Below are 18,830 nucleotides of genomic sequence, written 5' to 3'. Positions count from 1 at the left end.
CAAAATTATGGAAACATCGATTTTCCAGCGACGATTATTTTATTGAAGCTCGTCGCAGATTAGGAAATTTTCGAGACTTTGAGTCTCATCTACTCAGAAAAAAAATTCCGCTCTTCTCATTCAAGCGTTCAAACTCAGAGTAAATCTCGTTGTTTATTTGCGAGTTTCCCCAGAAACCTCTTTTGTTCGAATTAATTCTCGTGCACGCAAGGAAGAAACAGAGATTCCTCTGCAATTGCTTAGAACTATTCATGAAGTTCATGAAGATTGGTTGATTAGAGGCACATTTTCTTCTTCACCCGCCCCCGTTTTGGTTATTAATGCCGGAACTAAAGCTAACCGAATTTACTCAGATTTTTGCATAACTATCAAAACTCGAATTTAGCTATTACTTAGAAAAAAACTTAAAACTCAGAAGACAATTTTGTTTGTTTTTCTTGTCAGTTTTTGTTTCTTTCTAGAAGATTCTTCTTGAAATCGAGTTTTGTGTCGGACCAGCTCTGATTACTTTATAATCTGAATAGAGCCACGATTGTTATTTTTCATGGTCGATAAGCGATTATTTGATTTTCACATTTTTCTAACCCATGTGTCAGTTTTTGTCAGCACTTTTTCAGGTTGTTTTATGACGTAACCTGATTTTCCTTTACCTTCTCCTGGTATTTGAGGATGACTGAAGGCCCCGATTTTAAAGAAACACTCAACGATAATCCAGATAAGATCGTTTATTTTTTCTTTTAAAAATAATAAAATTTATACGATCCGTGCTTTTCTCAAATTCGCTTAGCGAATTCGGATTGGTCTGCCTTCACTCACGTTTGTCCTCCCAATCTAGGGTGTGCAGTTTCCGAAAGAATTCGGGACCGGCTCGCCTCCTTTTCCTCTCCTGTTCCCGTGGTCTTTCCCCGGATCATTTTGACCAAATTTGGATTTTCCTGATTTCCGGAATTTGGAAACTGGCCGCTCCTTCGGATTTTACACGAAGTTATACACTACACACTTTTTACACTGACCTTTGTGAAAACATGGCACATAAAATTTTGAAAATTAAGCTTAATGCTCGACTATCTGTTCAAGGCTTTCTGTGGTTTACCTTGAGACTGTGGGCAAATGCCAGATAGCAGAAAGGGAGTCTTTGAATTTTTAGAGCCACAGCTCCGACTCACCTTCGAGCGTCGTATACTAGATCAAGATCGTTATTGTTTTAATTTGTTCGAGTCGGGACGACTCTTTTCCTCAAGGGGGAGTAGTGTTACAAAGGGTAAAATCACCCGCTTTACCCCCTTTTCTAATGATCTAGTAGTCGGCATGTGACGCAAGAAAACTAAGTCTTCTTATGTCATCAAATGAATAAGGTTGCTGCGTCAACCGCTATTATTGTAAAAACAGATCTGTTTCAGACTTTGAGCTGATAACACGTTCTTTACCCCAAATACATTTTACTCAAAGCATATTTCTCATTTAGCGCCTTTTAATTGCTCACCTAACTAAGCTTCTTACCCTCGTTTTATTCGTTACACCAAAAAGTGTAACATTATATTATATATATTATATATGTATATCGTCACCATTGCAAGTAATGATAATAGAGATTATACTGACTTCAAAAAAAATAATCATGAAAATAACAAATTTAATAAACATATGGTGTATTGATAATGGCAAATGTACACATCATATATCATCATTCGTTTTTCACCTGTGTAAATTAGCAACAGGAAAGAAAAAACACTTAAGAACTTAATAATAATAAAGATTTATTTGAAAATTTATCCGCGCTTTGTATTTTCATTTACAATCGTAGTATAAAACATGTCGATGGATTTTTTCAATTCGATCTTAGTCTCTGTATCTAATCACCAATCGTAAAATTATATACATCTCAAATAACAGTTTTATACACGGTATAACGTATGAATATTCACATATGCAAAATAACGATGCTTCACATTAATCAGTCCACCGACTATATAACAACTTTTCAGAAAAACATTTCTTTACCCAAAACAGAATTTTCGAAATTAGAGTTCAAAAAGGCCCGAACAAACTTCAAAATGCCGTACATACACTTTGAACACTTATGAACGGGAATGCCTAAATGAAGAACGATCCAGTGAAAATGTACGCGAGTTGTTGATTCACGTGGCAAACACGGCAATTATGTGAAATATACCGATAATATATCTATTATCGCACACCAGCTTCCGCGAAACCAACACACTCACTCACACACATTCATCGACGTCATAGCGCCACTGGCGAAACTTCGACGCATGCGTGCGCAATAGACGAACACAGATTCAAACACGGACCAATCGGAGAATGCCGTCTGCCAGTTGACGGCTGCGCGCGCAGCTGAGTCTCAGTATTTTCTAGCAGCACCGTCGCTCCTCGAATTCGAGACTCTATATTATTGTCCGCGCGAGGATTCGACTCTATGTATGCATGCGCTGTGTTGTGGATACAACTGAAAAGTGGGAAGGACCGCGGTCGTGGCACCGTAGTGCGTGTGGCGTGTGCTGGCCTATGCCGCAGACATCTGTAATATAACCTCACAAAATGAAGATATCCGAAAAGCTGCGTCAGTTTGACGCCTATCCAAAAACCATCGAGGATTTCAGCGTAAAAACATTCGGCGGAGCGATTGGTGTGTATTTTATTCGATTATAAAAACATTAACGAACCCTGTGATCGTTGATTCGACTCAACAAGTAAATAAATAAATACTTGTGTATAATATTTTTATGCACGCATGGTAGATTGAAAATTTATAGGAACACATGCTCTCGGTTTCTCACAATATTCTCTTCATTATCCTGCGTTTGGTATCGACAGTTTTCTTTCTCTTGACAAGACACAAGGTTACTGTCAAAATTTCTCTGTCGCGAGATAATCGTCTGCTAGATTAATGTTTCCTCTAATTTATCATAAACTTGATATTCTAGTTTATTTGTCTCTGCTACGTGACGATGACGGCGAATTTAATTTTTTTTTACTTTCAATGTGGTTCCAGTTACCATTATCAGCACAACGATAATTCTCGGCCTTTTTATGTCCGAATTGAGCGACTATTTCACGCCAAGTTTGAGCGAGGAACTGTTCGTCGATACTTCGAGGGGTTCGAGATTGAGGATAAATTTGGACTTAATAGTTCCCGCAATATCCTGCGACCGTAAGTAGAATAAAAGAAATTAGAAAGTAAAATAACAATAATCACCATTGGTTCTTGTTGAAAATGTTCAGGAAATCTCAGAGAATCTTTAAAAATCGTTTGAAATCACGCGAAATAATTCGCGATCGTTCGCACCATGTGATCAATTTTTTTTACATGGATTTTCCAATATTTCGCAGTACTTTCCCTGGACGCAATGGACACGACAGGAGAGCAACACCTCCAGATAGATCATAATGTATTCAAACGGCGGCTCGACCTTGACGGAAAACCCATTGAAGAGCCGCAAAAAACTGGTATGAAAAATTAGGAAATTAGTTGAAAAATACTTTCTCGAATATTGCTTGTTTCGCGAAATTCAGCGGAGAAACATCAATGATATTTAAATGATTGAGAATTTTGGCAACTTGAGCAAATTTCCTAATATACAACGTTCTGTTCAAAATAGACGTATACATAAATAATTTGAAAGGCTTTAAGCGAATTTTATTTCCCCTTGTTTCAGACATTGCAAACACGAAGTCGCCGGAAAAATCTACCGAAGCGGTCAGTATTCAGAATATCTCACCATTTTGGGTTTTCTTTTCAAAAATCATGGATCTTTTGAAAATTCTGATTTTCAAATAAATGGACAGTGAGCAGCAAAAATTAAAAAATCTATACTTCCTGATTCTAAAAGACCACCGATAATCAATTTAATTTTATACTCTTGACGATTTTATTTTTCAAATTTGAGACACGAAATTCAATATTCCTGACGAATTTTTTTTAATTTTCTATTCCACTCACTTTTCCTTTGGGACAGAATATATTTTTATTTCTATGTTCAGCCAGCGGAAAATAGCACCGTCGAGACTTGCGGAGATTGTTACGGAGCCGCAAGTGAAGCACTCGGAATAAAGTGAGTTTTAAAAATTGGATTGATTCGATTCCACCGTTTTGTGTATAACTCGGTATAACCAAGGTCATAATTTTGAACATCAGTTTTTTGCCCTTATATCCATATCTGTGTTGAATAATTCTTGAATCATGAATTTCAGGTGCTGTAACACTTGCGAAGAAGTGAGAGAAGCTTATAGAATGCGGAAATGGGCGTTTCCAGACCCATCGACAATAAGTCAATGCAAAAATGATAAATCCGTTGAGAAAATGAAGCACGCCTTTGTGGAAGGATGTCAAATATACGGATACATAGAGGTGAATCGCGTCGGCGGGAGTTTTCACATCGCACCAGGCGAAAGTTTTTCCGTCAATCATGTGCACGGTAAAAAAAAAATCGTTTACCTCCTTCGGGGTGTTCTTTTTCCCTTTTATTCACAAAACGCAGTATATAATCAGATATTTAACTCAATTTTTATGCGATTGATCGATTATTTCCGATACCTATAGGCAGAGATATTAAGAGAAGTAACGTGTTTTTTTTCTTCTCAGTAACATTGAAATTTTCAATGTGATTCAATTCATTACCGTTTTATTATTGTTGCCCAGTTCACGACGTTCAGCCTTACGCCTCAACGCAATTCAACATGACACACAAAATACGTCACCTAAGTTTCGGCCTCAACATACCAGGAAAAACGAATCCAATGGACGACACGACGATTGTGGCTACGGAAGGTACGTTGAATCGTTTTTACGTTGAAATTTTTTTTCGAGTATCTTAATACATAGATATTTTTTCTGTATGAAAAAAAAAAAAACGATCCATAATTTAACTATTCTCACAACTGGTAATATGTCACCGGAAATTTTCATATTCGTCATTCAGCTGCTGCTTTTTTTTCCATTCGCATTGCATTTGTTGATGCATTTATGACTCCATTGAGCAATAAAAATACGGGCAAAAAAACGCTCTACATAATGAAAACTTCTGGTAGTTTGGCGGTATAATTAGGTTTTTTTTATCCGTTCAAAAACAATTTCTCCCAGTCTACTTTCTGTTGTTTTCTTTTAATAAATTTACAAATCAGAGGAAAATTATATTATTAACTATACCTTTTTCTCTTTTCTAAATTAATTAAGTGATTAACAATTTTTTCAACATTCACTTTATGCTTGCCGTCATTGTTAGTCTTTTACTTTTGTTTTACTAGCATCTTATTCCAGTTCCAATAGCCATAAATGTACCAAACGTTCCACCACCTTGGATCATCACTTTACCAACGTTGTTAATCAGCTCTCTACCCCTCATTCCATACCTGTTCAAATCAAATTGAAATTATTTCATGGCAAATCATCAGCAATTCTGTTACTGTGTATCAACTTTCGGTTTCGTTGAATTTAAAATTAATTTTTTGTACATAACGATTTTTTTTAAACGTGTCATTAAACTTATTTGTAAGACAAACAAAACGCAAATTAGAAAACTAGCTTTCGTTTCAATACCTTCGGCAAATTAACGTTTTTATTTTTCTTATGGTACTCTATTTAATCAAAATTATGGCTCAAAGATTATGTAACAATTGATCGTTTATGTATAATATAGTACAAAAAATTAATTTCTTCTTTCACGGATACAAAAAGTGGAAGAAAAATACTTTGGACAATTAGTTCCTGACAAAGTTTTTCTCAATTTTTACGTATACCTAAGAGCTGAAAAACCACCGAAAAGTGCGCCAGATGCCATTCCAACGCAAAATCCAATCCCGAATCCCATTTTCATTCTATCCCAACACGAGGGACTCCCTTGTTGATACGCTCCTCCCGGTATGACAGGCATGTTGATTTATTTTATTTTTTCGTTTCGCTAAAACGATGGTGTAGAGAAAAAAAATGTAGTTAAATTAATCGACCGATTTCAGGATCTAAGAAGGCACATAAGAAAACTGCAGAAAAAAAAAACATTTCATCAAAATAAATTTACAGAAACGAGTAACTACGTTGATTTTTACGCAAGTATTTTTTAGGTTATATCTGCGGGTTGTAGGTTACGTTTTCCTACGCGAAATATATCCTCGTTTCTATCGCCACTTTTATTATTACGATCCGATACTTCAATGGCTATCGTACTGAATATCATCACGTTCATACTTACTATTATCAACTCTTGACTATTTTTCAACTCTTTCTTCGAGTATAACTCTTGATAATAATTTCTTTCTTGAGCCTCAACGTCCGTGTGTTACAAAATTCAGCACGCCGCCATTTTAATATATCCTGTCGACTGTATGTGGCCTTGATCTTTCTTGTGACGTCGCTTTGGCTGCGCGCGCATCAAGCGCATGCGCAATAGATGTTGAACGTCACTTGCCATGTGCAACGGAAAATTCAAACGCAAGGATACTGAAAGTGCACTCTGATCGCAATTTGCGGTTATACGAAACCTTATTTACCTCAACATGACTTATCATGGGATCGAAAAAGTATTCATACGTAAAAAAAATAAGAAATTATGAACTTTTGTTCTATGTTTTAGGTGCCATGATGTTCCAGCACTACATAAAGATTGTTCCAACGACGTACGTGAGATCGGATGGTTCGACGTTGTTGACAAATCAATTTTCGGTTACGCGACATTCGCGTCAAGTGTCCCTGTTCACGGGCGAATCCGGTATGCCGGGTATATTTTTTAGCTATGAATTGAGTCCGCTGATGGTTAAATACACCGAGAAGGAAAAATCCTTCGGACATTTTGCAACAAATTTATGCGCTATAGTTGGCGGTGTTTTTACTGTCGCTGGTTTGATAGACTCGATTCTTTATCATTCCGTTAGAGCGATACAGAAGAAAATTGAAATAGGAAAATTTAGCTAGAACTTTCTGCTATGTAATAATTATTGATGTAATGATAATGCAATTCATTGAGTAAGATACCGAGATGAAGACAAAAATACAGCTACAGCTCATGAGAAAAATTTATATGTATGTATGACAAGGAAAATGGTGTAGGAAAAAAATTGATTTTCTAAAAAAACTATTAAATTATCGCTGAGGCGTGGGAACTTCGCGTAAATTTATGTTTCTCTAAATTGTTCTATCTCACTTTAATGTTTTTCCTTTCGCTTCGTATTAATGCAGAATAATATACTATATTCTAAATGTACAGACGAAGAACGTGAAAACAATTATAAATATAAAAATAATAATTTCAAGAAACAGAACATCAAGTGATAAACGCATAATTATTTTATTTAAATCGTTACTTGTGAGTTTGAGAATAGGAGAAGAAAAAATGCCAATGAGTATTTCATAATAATAATAATGAGAGTATAAATGTACATTATTATTATCGATATTTATTGATAATTATTTAAAGAAATATTTCATTCACTGACGACCCTTAAAAAAGCAACGGTCAAAAATAAAAATAAAAATGTAAAAAAACTTGCACAGCAAGAAGCGAATCAAATTAGTATAAAAACAAACCGCGTGTCGCCAGGAATTCTTTGAAACGAGATTTATCATTATGTAACCTAAATTTTGATTTAATTGTCGGATAATACAGAAAAAAAGATGATAATAATAAATTTGTACAATTTCTTATTTATATATTACACCCGACGGTGAGAATAGAATAAGAAAACCCGCAGTTTATATAATGTAATGATTATGAGGGCATACTACATACCTGTAGTGCGATAAATATAAATGAATAAATATTTACGGTAAAAACGTTGTACTGACGTTGTTTTTCTTACTTATGCTATTAAAACTTTATTGATTTGTTATAAACATGTACAATCCATCAAACTTCAATGATACATTTGCATCATCATTCTCATTTACTATTTTTCATAATTACAAGGTTTTCAAAAACTTGTTGAAAGTTTCTACCGGCACCTTGGCAAACTCCATACTAAAGTCTGAATCCGATTTCAGTACTAGGCCTTGAAGAGGAACATACAACGGTTTTTCAGGATCATACTGAGCCCTGTTTAATTTTTCCAGAAACATATGCCTCTGTTTGATTCTGTGCAATCTACACGTCAATATTAGTGGCTGCTGTGTTATGGCATCGTGCGATAGTTTCATTGTGTTGTGCACATAGTCAAAAACCTGGACGACGAATGAACGGTCTGAAAATATCATTAATGTTGAGATTATTATTGATTTTGTTATCACTCAAAACTTCTGTGTTTGAGATTAAAATAAGCTGATACAATTCCGGTTGTATTGAGAAAAAATCTTCAATCGTACGAATAGAATATATTGTCATAATAACATCAATGTGAGACTTGCTTTTTGTCCAAATGCCTGGATAATTGCATATAAGAATCTTGGTCTGACGATTATCAAATCCCATTTCCTCCTTAACAGCAAAAGTATTGACATGAATGTGATTCATGTTGTAGGTAATGAGTTTGGGCAGTCTGGTGGCGAGGTTCCTGACTTCATTGCCACTGAGACCGAATGTTTCTTGGAAATATCCAAGCCTGGTGTCGATTCTCTTAGTGCTGAACATTACCCAATAGGGATTTTTCATAACAATTCGAGTGATCATATCTGGTTTGAAATTGTGAGCACTAAGGTATCGTATCCTGGTGTAAAGATCGTCCAACTGCTCTTTGAATATTAATGGATTCTTGGTGATAAATTCGCCGAGGTAATCGGTGGGGACTCCACAGTCGGTTAAAAATGTTATGTGGTATTTCATGTCCTTCTCAAAGTCCAAAGGCAGCAGAAACTTCATCAAACCCTTACGTTTCTCGATCTTGGCAAAGTTCACTCCGAGCTGCGCAAGCTTTTGTATCATTGGCGACTCGTTTGCGTATGCCGCAAAATTAAAAGACGCTGGGAAATCTGGAACGATGTGCGAAAGGTCAGAATCGCAGGGGTCAAGGGGACCTGGACGATCTTTTTTAAGCTTCTCCATCGCGAGATCGATGTCAATAATTTCCTGGTCGTACTCATCGTTTTCCACTATTCTTTGATCTGCTCTTGAATCAGATTCTGTGCTCTTTGTTTCAACGGCTTGTAATCGAACGCCCAAACTGTAATCAAATTCTTTTTTTTGGGCGACGATGTTGCTGGCGAATTTTGAGCATTGGCCTATTCTGGGAATGGTCAGAGATGCTTCCAGACTTTTAATAGTGACAGTAAGGTGTCGACTGCATTGACGTAACACAGCTATTGAGTAGCAAGATAACATTGCTTATTGTTTTTTGAGCCTGTTTACTTCCTGATTGAATTTGTTTTGAGGTTATGTTCTATGCCGGGTTGTTTCCGAGGTTGTTTCGCTAAAGAATTCACCACTTTTAGGGTGATATTAACCGTTTTTCATCATTCTTCTTAATTGCTGCAATAATTAACGAAGTGGAATATCGACAAAAAAAAAAAAAAAATTGAAATAAACCAATTAAGCGTGTAAAACACTCGCAAACGTGAGAACTTGATTACAATATCCAACTGCCAGTATCTTCTGCCAACTGTCGTCTGCTTGGGGTTAGGCAGATTCTATTTATGGTTCTATTTACGATTCTATTTACTCCATGAATTCATTGAAAGAGATCAGAACTTGTAGAAAAATTGTTCCGAGCGTTTCCGAGAAAATGGACGGATGGTATAATTTTTTTTTCTGTACACTTCACCAACTTTCAATCACAATTTAATTCGTGAAAATATGTAGATAAAATAGAGAGAACGAAGCTTTCTCGTGAAAGAATTGTTTTGTCGGAAAATTCTGTTTGGCAACATTAGGGAGTAATGTGACGTTGCGAATTAATTATAATTAAATATATATACTTTAGAAAATACGGTGCATCAAAGAAAATCCCTCATTGTCCGTAGGAATTTTTTTTCAACGTGCACTTCGCAGAAAAAACAAATCACTTCTGTATATTTACTGGTTATATTTATGATGGTTATTGTTTTGAGTTTTGTTTACATACCTTATATATGTATATATTGTAACCTATGTCATTGAAGAAAGGCACTTGCTGGATAAAATCTTGATCTCGTTTGCCGTATTTCCGAACGATGTTCGTCCTAACTCACTTTTCATTTGTTCGTTCTCGATTGATAAGACACCGCGTTCGTTTTAAAACGGTTATACGCAAAACCACAAAAGACGATCGCAATATTTAGACTAGATTTCAACTGTTTTTAACCGTTTTTCAACAGGTCGTTATTACACCAAAATGTCTGTCGGACATTCGACATGTATTAGAAATTAGCAAAAATGCCTGCACGGAATGCGTAAGTAAATGTTTCAAGTCGATTGACAGGCTGTTATACCTATAAACCAAAAGTATACGACGGACATAATAATGGCCATTCGCTGCCAGATTTATACTCCAAAATCAAGTGAAGGTCGAATATTCCTCAGCCAAAGATGATTATCTTCAAGCATGTGACACCGGCGTTTCTGTTCTCGTAATTTATTATTCAATAAAAAAAATTGTGGAAAAGTAGGAGAAAAACCGGCGTAAATACGATCAGTGTCTAAAATTTAGATACATCGATGATAAACAAACAAATCTAACGGCCCAATTGTTACGGGTTCGAAAATTCTACGAACCGCAGCCGCTTGAGCAAGGAGTGAGTAAAAAAAACTGATCTTTAAGAAAAAAAATTCGCAGCCTTTCGATGCTGATAATTTACTCACATGTCGATTTAACGGAAGCGTTGCCTGCGCTGATGTCACTTTGTAATTGATGAGGTGCGATTATGCCCCCGACTGAAGTCTCACGAATCGAAACTGCACTTGAAGTTATGCTTACATCGACGGAACTCGTTGAATTGCTGAAGATTCAGCCTACAAACGGTCATCCGCGCACCTTTCCCGCTTAAACTGAGTCCTGACACTCTTGACAGCTAACTTCAGGGCAGCTGCCGGCTCAATCCGCTCAATCAGCTTTCCCCGAGTCTGCCAACATTTCCCTCTGAATCCCCCTAAATTGGAAATAAAATCTCCCTAGATTTATCCCCAATAAAACGGCGGGTACGGATGGTCACTGCGAATGGCATTTGCAAATAATATCAGCGATCATAAAATCGACCAAAAGCTTATTTACGACTATTAACAATAACGATTTCAGTAAAGGCAATAAGAATTTGATGCCTTAATATTGTATGGATCTGGAAACAATTCTTGGCGCCACTAATGATCAAGGTTTTACCATACCGCATCATGCCGTCATGCAATTCATGAAAAATCTGTAAATATTGTGGAATTTTTACTCAAGTAAAGGGCTGATGTTACTAGAGAGTAATACAACTCTTCACATTACTGTTTTAAAAGGTTGTGTGAAAATTGTTGATCATTGTTTCTACCCTCATTAAGAATATACGGACATACCCTAGATTGATTCGGCAAACCATTACGGGCCGACAGATGGCGCTAGTGTTTGATGATAATAAATCCGAGCTGTTACCAGCCGAATAAATCAAAAGTGAGTCGGTCCGCGTACGGTACGCATCGGCTCCTGCGCCATCCAATTGTTGTGCGCTCTGAACTCAGGGCTGAATATACCCACGATGGATGCTAGTATCGCTACCACAGAGAGAAATACTCGTCTTACTATGTCTATTTTTTTCGCCGGCTCGGGGACACTTTTTCCGCCGCTATACTTCCTCCATGCCGTATATGCTGTAAGCCTAGACTTAGCCTGACCCTAGACTGAGTCACAAATTAAAAATATACTGAATTATTGAAAAAATTAAACATATGGTACACAAGAATCGTACATCTAACAACTATGATTTTGAGGTTTCATTCATTGTTTGAATTCTGTGTTGTCGTTGATTCATTTGAAAACGAATAATCGATAAGGGCTGTTACATCGGAAGTGAATGCCTGGACTTTTCAAAATCAAAATATCATTTATTGTATAGGGTTTATGTATATTCTACGTGAAGAATTTAGCAATTGTTTATCTTTTTAAATTAGCAGACTTTATTTTTATGTCTTCAAATCGAAATATATGTACGATGAGTTCTCTGAATTATTTTTTACAGTTCTAATGGCATAAATGGCATTATGCATGAGATTAATTTCTGATTTGTTACATTATTTTAGCTTAATGGATTTAATCACGTCCAGCTCCTTGTATTTTGGAGATTTATATAGTGATCTATTTTGAATCCTCCACCGTGACAAAACCATCTATTTCGCAATTAAAATGAATATCATCCACTTTCTGCATTCATAAAAATTATATTTTATTTCCGCTTTTTCGTGTTGTCGAGCAAATTTGAATTTATAAAAAAAAAATCGATGTACCGTGGTAAGAAACTCAATACTTGATCCGATATTTTATCGATGAATGAAATCGATTCTTCCAAAATGCGATACCCGCCTGTTTATTTTGCCGCGTTCAAAAGTGTGAACAACTTCGTGGTGGCTTCGTGGCTGCCACAAGCCAATGTCGACAATGATGTGAAGCTTGTCGATGGTCGAAGTCTGTCAGACGTTTGTAGGTTATGTTCGTGAAATTGATGCGGTTATTATGAAAAACGAAGTGTAAATTGGTCACAGATGAACTATGAATGACAACGATTCAATTTACGGGACAACCCTGTCCCAGGAGTCCATGAAAGTGATCGCAGAGAGCATTGGGGTTGGCAATCTTCCTGACGAGGCTGCCAAGGATCTCGCCGAGGATGTAAGCTATAGACTGAAGGAGATCATTCAGGCAAGTTACGACAGTATTCTCCGTTTTCCCCCCTCAATTTACTCATATTCGACCAATTTTCAACTCTCCGAAGTCACCACTGAGATAAAATTTGAAAATATTTTATCTGGTTTGTCTACTTTTCGCTTTTTATTTACCCCATTTTGCTACCTCTGGATATATTTAGTCTTTATTCAGCCATATCGATGTAAAATTTCAATCATACACTAGTCATATTTTGCTATTTTTCATCGTTTTCGCATTTTCGTGGGTATTGAAAAGGCATTCATAGTGTAAACATTGTGAATACACAAGCGCGGTTAGGTCGCCATCGTGGTGGAGGGATTCAAGAAGTGCGAATGTGTATGTAAACCACATTCGCATACAGCCTTTCTATCGTTCCGATTAATTTCCTCATTCCGTCTTTCAGACTACCATAGACGCTTCATGCTCTTCGTACTAATTACCTCATTTTTGGGCACATTTGGGCTTTTATTTTATCATTTATGACTGTTTATAATTCTTTTTGGTTCATATCCCTCTTTCTATTTAATTTATACAGCTGTTTCTGTCTATCAAAGGTCTTATTTAATTAGTTTCGACCATTTATTAATCTTAGATTAATTCGGCGATTTCCGAACTAATCGTGATTTTTTTATGGCAAATTAATGACAGATATTAGTTTTAACTGTTTTCGACTGTTCAAAATTCTCTCTCAGCCATGATTGGCCATTTGTTGATCCCCTTTATCCAATTTTTGCCTGTTGGTTACTCCTGAATGTATTTCATCCTTGATCAGTCATATTGTAATATTGTTTCATTATTATCCTTTTCCTCCTCATGTTTTGATACATTTTGACTGATTTTAGCATTGCTTTAGTCATATATGGTCGATTTTCACAATTTTTTACCATAATAAAAGAGATTTTTCTATTTCCAACAACAGATAATCGTAATCACCTTCATCTTCATTTTTTATACCCTCCTTAAATTAACTTCTCATACATCTATTCAGGATGCAGCGAAATTCATGCACCACAGTAAGCGTCAGAGAATGACTGCACACGACATTGACCACGCGTTAAAGATAAAGAACATCGAACCAACGTACGGCTTCTTTGCGCGAGAGAACGTTCCCTTCAGATTTGCATCGGGAGGAGGTAGAGAATTGCACTTTGTCGAGGACAAGGAGATAGACCTGAACGAAGCGGTGTCCAACAGCCAGACGTGGCCCAAGCTTCCACTCGAAGTAACGCTGCGGGCCCATTGGCTTTGCATTGATGGCGTCCAGCCGACGATCCCAGAAAATCCACCTCCTGTATCCAAGGGTGAATTGACGAGCCTTATCGGCCATTTACGAGTATTTGACTGCTTCATGATGCTGTTTATCTGACAAATAAATCCAAAAAATTTCCAGACGCGCAAAAAATTGAAAGCGTTGATCCGACAAGCAAGCTCACTGCCAAGGGTCAAAGTGTCGGCATTGGCAAGCCTGGAGGAGGAGGAAAGAGTCAAAAATTGCGAAACGTCGAGACGGTGCATGTCAAGCAGCTCGCCACTCACGAACTCAGCGTCGAGCAGCAACTCTACTACAAGGAGATAACCGAGGCTTGCGTTGGATCGGACGAGGCTCGCAGAGCTGAAGCACTGCAATCTTTGTCCGCGGATCCTGGTTTGCATGAAATGCTCGCCAGAATGTGCACCTTCATTGCCGAAGGCGTCAGGGTCAACGTGGTGCAAAACAATCTTGCGCTCCTCATTTACCTCATGAGAATGGTCAAAGCCCTTCTCGACAATCCCAGCCTTTATCTAGAGAAATACGTGAGTAATTCGTCGCAACAAATTTCACAATATAGCATTAGCGGCGGTCACGATAGTTGAGAATTCAAGGAGATCATGGAAGTCACAAAAATCTATAATGAACGAATCGTCGAAGAAATTACAGATATATCTGTAATTCCTTGTTTTTTGATTTGTTTCTTGAATTGTTTCGAACCTTACCGGTTTCTATTGTTCTATTTTAACCAGAATAGATCTGATTTCAGCTGCACGAGCTTATACCGTCTGTAGCGACTTGCATAGTCTCTCGGCAGCTGTGCATGAGACCCGAAATGGACAATCATTGGGCGCTGAGGGATTTCGCATCGCGCTTGATGGCCCAGATATGCAAGAACTTTAACACGTCGACGAACAATGTGCAAACCAGAGTTACTCGCATGTTTAGTCAGGCGCTGGCTAAGAATAGTCAGCTAAATCAATTCGGGGTAAGAAATTATCGACATCCTTATCTGCGATTAACAGCACACTAACACTTCTGTTGTTTGTAGACGCCCTTGGCCTCGCTCTACGGAGCGATCGAAGGGCTCTCCGAGCTCGGACCAGAGGTGGTCAAGGCGCTGATCATTCCAAAGATAAAATCCATATCGGAGAGGATCGAAAGCTGCATCGAGGGGCCAGTACTTTCCAGTATCGATAAAAACGGTGCCGGTCATATCAAGACGCTGTTAGTTGTGAGTGGACTTTTAAACTACTAGGAAGTCTCTTTGCCGTTGACTCAAGATTGCATTGGCTTTTTCAGAAAGTTGTCGCTCCTGTGTTGAAAGGCATGCGTCCTGCTCCGGATTACGTCGAAGAGTACAAACAAGACTTTGGGTACGTTGGACCAGTGCTTTGCGCCGCTGTTGCTAAGGCTCGAATCCAACCTGCGCCTCTTACCACCTCCGCGACTGCCGCCACCACTCTCACCACAAACCAGCAACAAGGGCCAACCACTGTGGCAACAAAACCGCTCGTTCAATCAGGTGAAATATCAGGTTTCACAAATGGAAAGCCAGGGAAATGACACAAGATTTTATTAATATTGTGGCAGTTTTGCTGAATTCCTCAGCGATGTTTAGAAATCCTATGACAATTGACAGACTCCCGGTAATTCTAGGAAATATTCGCAGATTAAGGATCTATAATTCAAAACAGAATAAATTATGTAAATAATTTTTTATTTGAAACCGTCCGAAGCTGTGTGTACTGTGAATACCCATTTGAAAATTGTTAGAATTTTTTTCGAACATCTCAGTAGACAGAAAATGATTGAAACCTATCGAATCCGATTTGTTTCGATGATTTGCCGGTCCAAGTTTCACAAGAAAACTGATGCATGATAAGAAAGTCAATATGACTTAATTGTTCAATTGTTTTGAATATGTGTCTAGGGATTTGATATCTTTTCACTTTGTTGCGTTTGAATTGCAACAAAATCACTTCGAATGTTCGAGGTGAATTTTTTTTTACCAAAGAATCGAACAGGAATACATAGAAACGGAATTGGGTATTGCAGGTTGATTCCAATTGGAATTGCGTTATAATTCGAACATAACAAAATGGCGGAAAACCAAATCCGTAGACACACATTGAAAAAGATAGAATGATTAATTCAGATTAATGTCGGCATAATGCAGTATGTTTAGTTGATAATTTAGAATTGGTTGAAAGATGTGAAGACAAACTTGTTCCAGTAGGTTTGAATCTTTTTTTTTGTTTACTGGGATCCGAATATCTTCAATCTTCCGAAATTCATTCACTTCACGTTTGAGACTGATCTCTGATTTCAGTTCCGGCGGGTAGTCCAGGCCAGCAGCCTCCCAGTAGAACGATGATACTGGGTTCCGGCAGGGGTGGAACAACGCCGACGGGTGGCTGTCAAAAGTTCGTCATACTTCAGTCGAGATCGCAGACACCGACGATGCCGAACGTAGTACAAACACCAGGCCAACAACAGCAACAGCAGCAGGTCAAGATAACGCAAAATAGTTCTAGTCATCAACAAAAGCAACATCTTCAGGGTAGCACCCCAAAACTGGTGGTGGTTTGCATGCCTAGTAGTAACCAGAACGTCACGACCACTGTGTCTCAGGTACATAGATCAAGTCTATACACCGAATCGCTACCTCATTCTTTCTTTTTCCTCTTTTCTCCACTTTTATGCTGTTTGCATAAAGTCGCGGTCTTTTTCTATACTTAGAAACACAATTGACATCGGGTAAGAGTAATATCCAGTCCGTTCAATCGGTGAAATTAAGATACATAGTAGAGTGGTTCATTTTTTAACTTTTTTTTTATTAAGCTGTTACTCGAAAAATTTATGACAAATCCGTAAGGCGTACACAAAAATAAATAAAAAATATTTTAGTAATTGTCAGCGACCTTTAAATATTTTCCTACTGCCTCCAGGTCTTAACGACAATTTTTTTTTTTTTTTTTTTCAATATATGTCATAAATTTTTCCAGTAGGACCTTAAAAAAAAAAATAAAAAGTTAAAAAATTAGCCGCCCTATTAGGCCAGACGGCAAGTAATGTAGACTGGAAAAAAATGTTGGCAAAGGTTTTACTGCTTTAAATGGTTCGTTAGCGTGCGATTAGCGAGAATCTAGGTTTTCCCTACACGCTTAAGATCTGCGTCGGTCTCCATGAGGCTGCAAAAGTGCAAATTTTGAATTTTAATTTCGCAGCAGTAGCCGCGCGAAGATATTCTTCCTTACCAAATTCCACTCTTCTCTCGTTCTGGTGACTGTTGACAATATGAATAAGCACGTATTGCATAAGTTTTCAGTAAAAAGGTGTAGAATTTTGGTTAAAATTATAAATGGTTTTATTTATTGTGGCTTTCATTTAAAACATTTCTGCAGCGGGTCAGTGATATCAATTTAATCGTCTTTTTTTTGACAAAGTACAACGTTCTTGGGTAAAAGGTTTGTCCTGAATTGGTATTTTACCAAAAGTTGATGTTTTAGCAGTGATTTCCTGTTCTTCAATCCTACCCTTGTTCTCAATCAAACGTGACTCGCTCTCAAAATCAATCATGTAAATGTCTTGTGCAGCTGACTGCTCGAACTCTGCATCTATCTCGTCATCAACGTTGATATTCTCTCCTTCAATATCGATATTTGTGCAGGACTGGCCCCGTCAGCTTTCGCAAATTATAGAGCGACGCAGCCCAGTCTTAGTGCAGCTAGAAGCTGCTCGACATCCTTGTTTGCACTTGCAGGATATCGTGCTGAGAAGTTCTTGCGGAGCAGCGTCTTTTAACGTAGGAATAAGGGTCAGTCCATTCCTCATACTTTTCCAGCCTCAATCTTGCGGACTCTTCTCGTTTCCGTACCACTCTTGAACCTGATGATAGGTTCTGAAAGAATTCCGACGCGTAAAATACCAATTCAGGACGAACCTTTTACCCGAGAACGTTGTACTTTGTCAAAAAGAAGACGATTAAATTGATATCACTGAAGCGCTGCATACATATGTTTAATGAAAGCCACAATAAATAAAACCATTTATAATTTTGACCGGAATTCTATCTTTTTTCTGAAAACTTATGCAATATGTAGCTTATTCATATTGTCAATCTAACGAACCATTTTAAACAACAAAATCTTTGCCCAAATTTTTTCACGGTACTGGATGATTTTTGTCGCTCCGCCGCCTGGCGTATAGTGCATAGAGCTTTAATCCGGGAGTACGTTGATTTTGTTATGTTCTTTGCTGTTGAACTCATTGTTGAAAAATTTACGACAAAAGTACAAAATCAGCAGGTCCATGTATATGCGTAGTTTATCGACCGAAGGCACAGTGTAGTGAGTATTTGTAAAATTTCAGCGGTCTATTCTTATCTGCTTACTTTTTTTTCCTTCGCTTTCTCGTACGTTCAGATGCTTTCTTTGAACAATTAAGTTCCCGTCCCGTCGGACACGGAAAGATGAAAACGGAATGAAGTCAAACCGTTCTATAAGAATTTTTTCACATTTACTTCACGTAACTAAATTAGAAAATGTATTCACCATAATTTTTTATTCTTACTCTTTACAGGCCAGTCTTACTTCTAAACCACAGACAGTCTTTGTTACTCAACAAAGCATCGAAAGATCTCTGAGCCCCACCGACGAGCACGCTTTTCAATAGATTGAAAAATATATTTATTAATAAGATTTCTACTTATATGATAATATTTTTTCTAATACTTAATTGTAACGAACAAAGCACAATGTTTTGTCTAGTTATAACTCAAGTTAGTTAAAAAAAAAAAAAGAAAGGAAAACAACAGAAAGAATACAAT

At 37.4% G+C, this 18,830-nt stretch overlaps 4 protein-coding genes across 6 annotated transcripts; 2 read left to right on the top strand and 2 right to left on the bottom strand.

Moving 5' to 3' along the window:
* Positions 1 to 2,430: 2,430 nt before the first annotated feature.
* On the top strand, positions 2,431 to 7,006 carry LOC124411674 (endoplasmic reticulum-Golgi intermediate compartment protein 3). The gene is made up of 8 exons (XM_046890945.1): positions 2,431 to 2,647; positions 3,014 to 3,172; positions 3,352 to 3,468; positions 3,678 to 3,718; positions 4,003 to 4,073; positions 4,213 to 4,436; positions 4,661 to 4,789; positions 6,588 to 7,006. Exons 1-8 carry the CDS (start codon positions 2,560 to 2,562, stop codon positions 6,923 to 6,925), a joined length of 1,167 nt encoding a protein of 388 aa, XP_046746901.1. The 5' UTR covers positions 2,431 to 2,559; the 3' UTR covers positions 6,926 to 7,006.
* On the bottom strand, positions 5,212 to 6,337 carry LOC124411676 (reactive oxygen species modulator 1). 2 transcript variants are annotated; one of them, XM_046890947.1, is made up of 3 exons: positions 6,207 to 6,337; positions 5,758 to 5,918; positions 5,212 to 5,370 (listed from the first exon to the last, which is right to left on the bottom strand). In XM_046890947.1, the coding sequence occupies exons 2-3, from the start codon at positions 5,889 to 5,891 to the stop codon at positions 5,262 to 5,264; spliced, it is 243 nt and encodes an 80-aa protein (XP_046746903.1). In that variant the 5' UTR covers positions 5,892 to 5,918; positions 6,207 to 6,337; the 3' UTR covers positions 5,212 to 5,261. The 2 variants fall into 2 exon arrangements, with proteins under 2 accessions (XP_046746903.1, XP_046746904.1); XM_046890948.1 differs by having other exon boundaries at positions 5,758 to 5,997; positions 6,207 to 6,219.
* A 171-nt stretch (positions 7,007 to 7,177) lies between the features above and the next one.
* LOC124411673 (transcription termination factor 3, mitochondrial) lies at positions 7,178 to 9,383 on the bottom strand. Its single transcript, XM_046890944.1, has 2 exons — positions 8,351 to 9,383; positions 7,178 to 8,187 (listed from the first exon to the last, which is right to left on the bottom strand). The coding sequence occupies exons 1-2, from the start codon at positions 9,258 to 9,260 to the stop codon at positions 7,910 to 7,912; spliced, it is 1,188 nt and encodes a 395-aa protein (XP_046746900.1). The 5' UTR covers positions 9,261 to 9,383; the 3' UTR covers positions 7,178 to 7,909.
* A 2,983-nt stretch (positions 9,384 to 12,366) lies between these two features.
* LOC124411668 (transcription initiation factor TFIID subunit 6-like) lies at positions 12,367 to 18,804 on the top strand. 2 transcript variants are annotated; one of them, XM_046890933.1, is made up of 8 exons: positions 12,367 to 12,744; positions 13,739 to 14,051; positions 14,141 to 14,544; positions 14,769 to 14,987; positions 15,051 to 15,233; positions 15,302 to 15,524; positions 16,332 to 16,633; positions 18,584 to 18,804. In XM_046890933.1, exons 1-8 carry the CDS (start codon positions 12,595 to 12,597, stop codon positions 18,674 to 18,676), a joined length of 1,887 nt encoding a protein of 628 aa, XP_046746889.1. In that variant the 5' UTR covers positions 12,367 to 12,594; the 3' UTR covers positions 18,677 to 18,804. The 2 variants fall into 2 exon arrangements, with proteins under 2 accessions (XP_046746889.1, XP_046746890.1); XM_046890934.1 differs by having other exon boundaries at positions 12,368 to 12,744; positions 14,769 to 14,970; positions 15,049 to 15,233.
* Positions 18,805 to 18,830: the final 26 nt, after the last annotated feature.

This window comes from Diprion similis, chromosome 10 (genome assembly GCF_021155765.1).
Source record: "Diprion similis isolate iyDipSimi1 chromosome 10, iyDipSimi1.1, whole genome shotgun sequence".
Lineage (NCBI taxonomy): Eukaryota > Metazoa > Arthropoda > Insecta > Hymenoptera > Diprionidae > Diprion > Diprion similis.
Note: the sequence above shows the minus strand (reverse complement) of the source record. Positions and strands in the feature narration are given on the sequence as shown.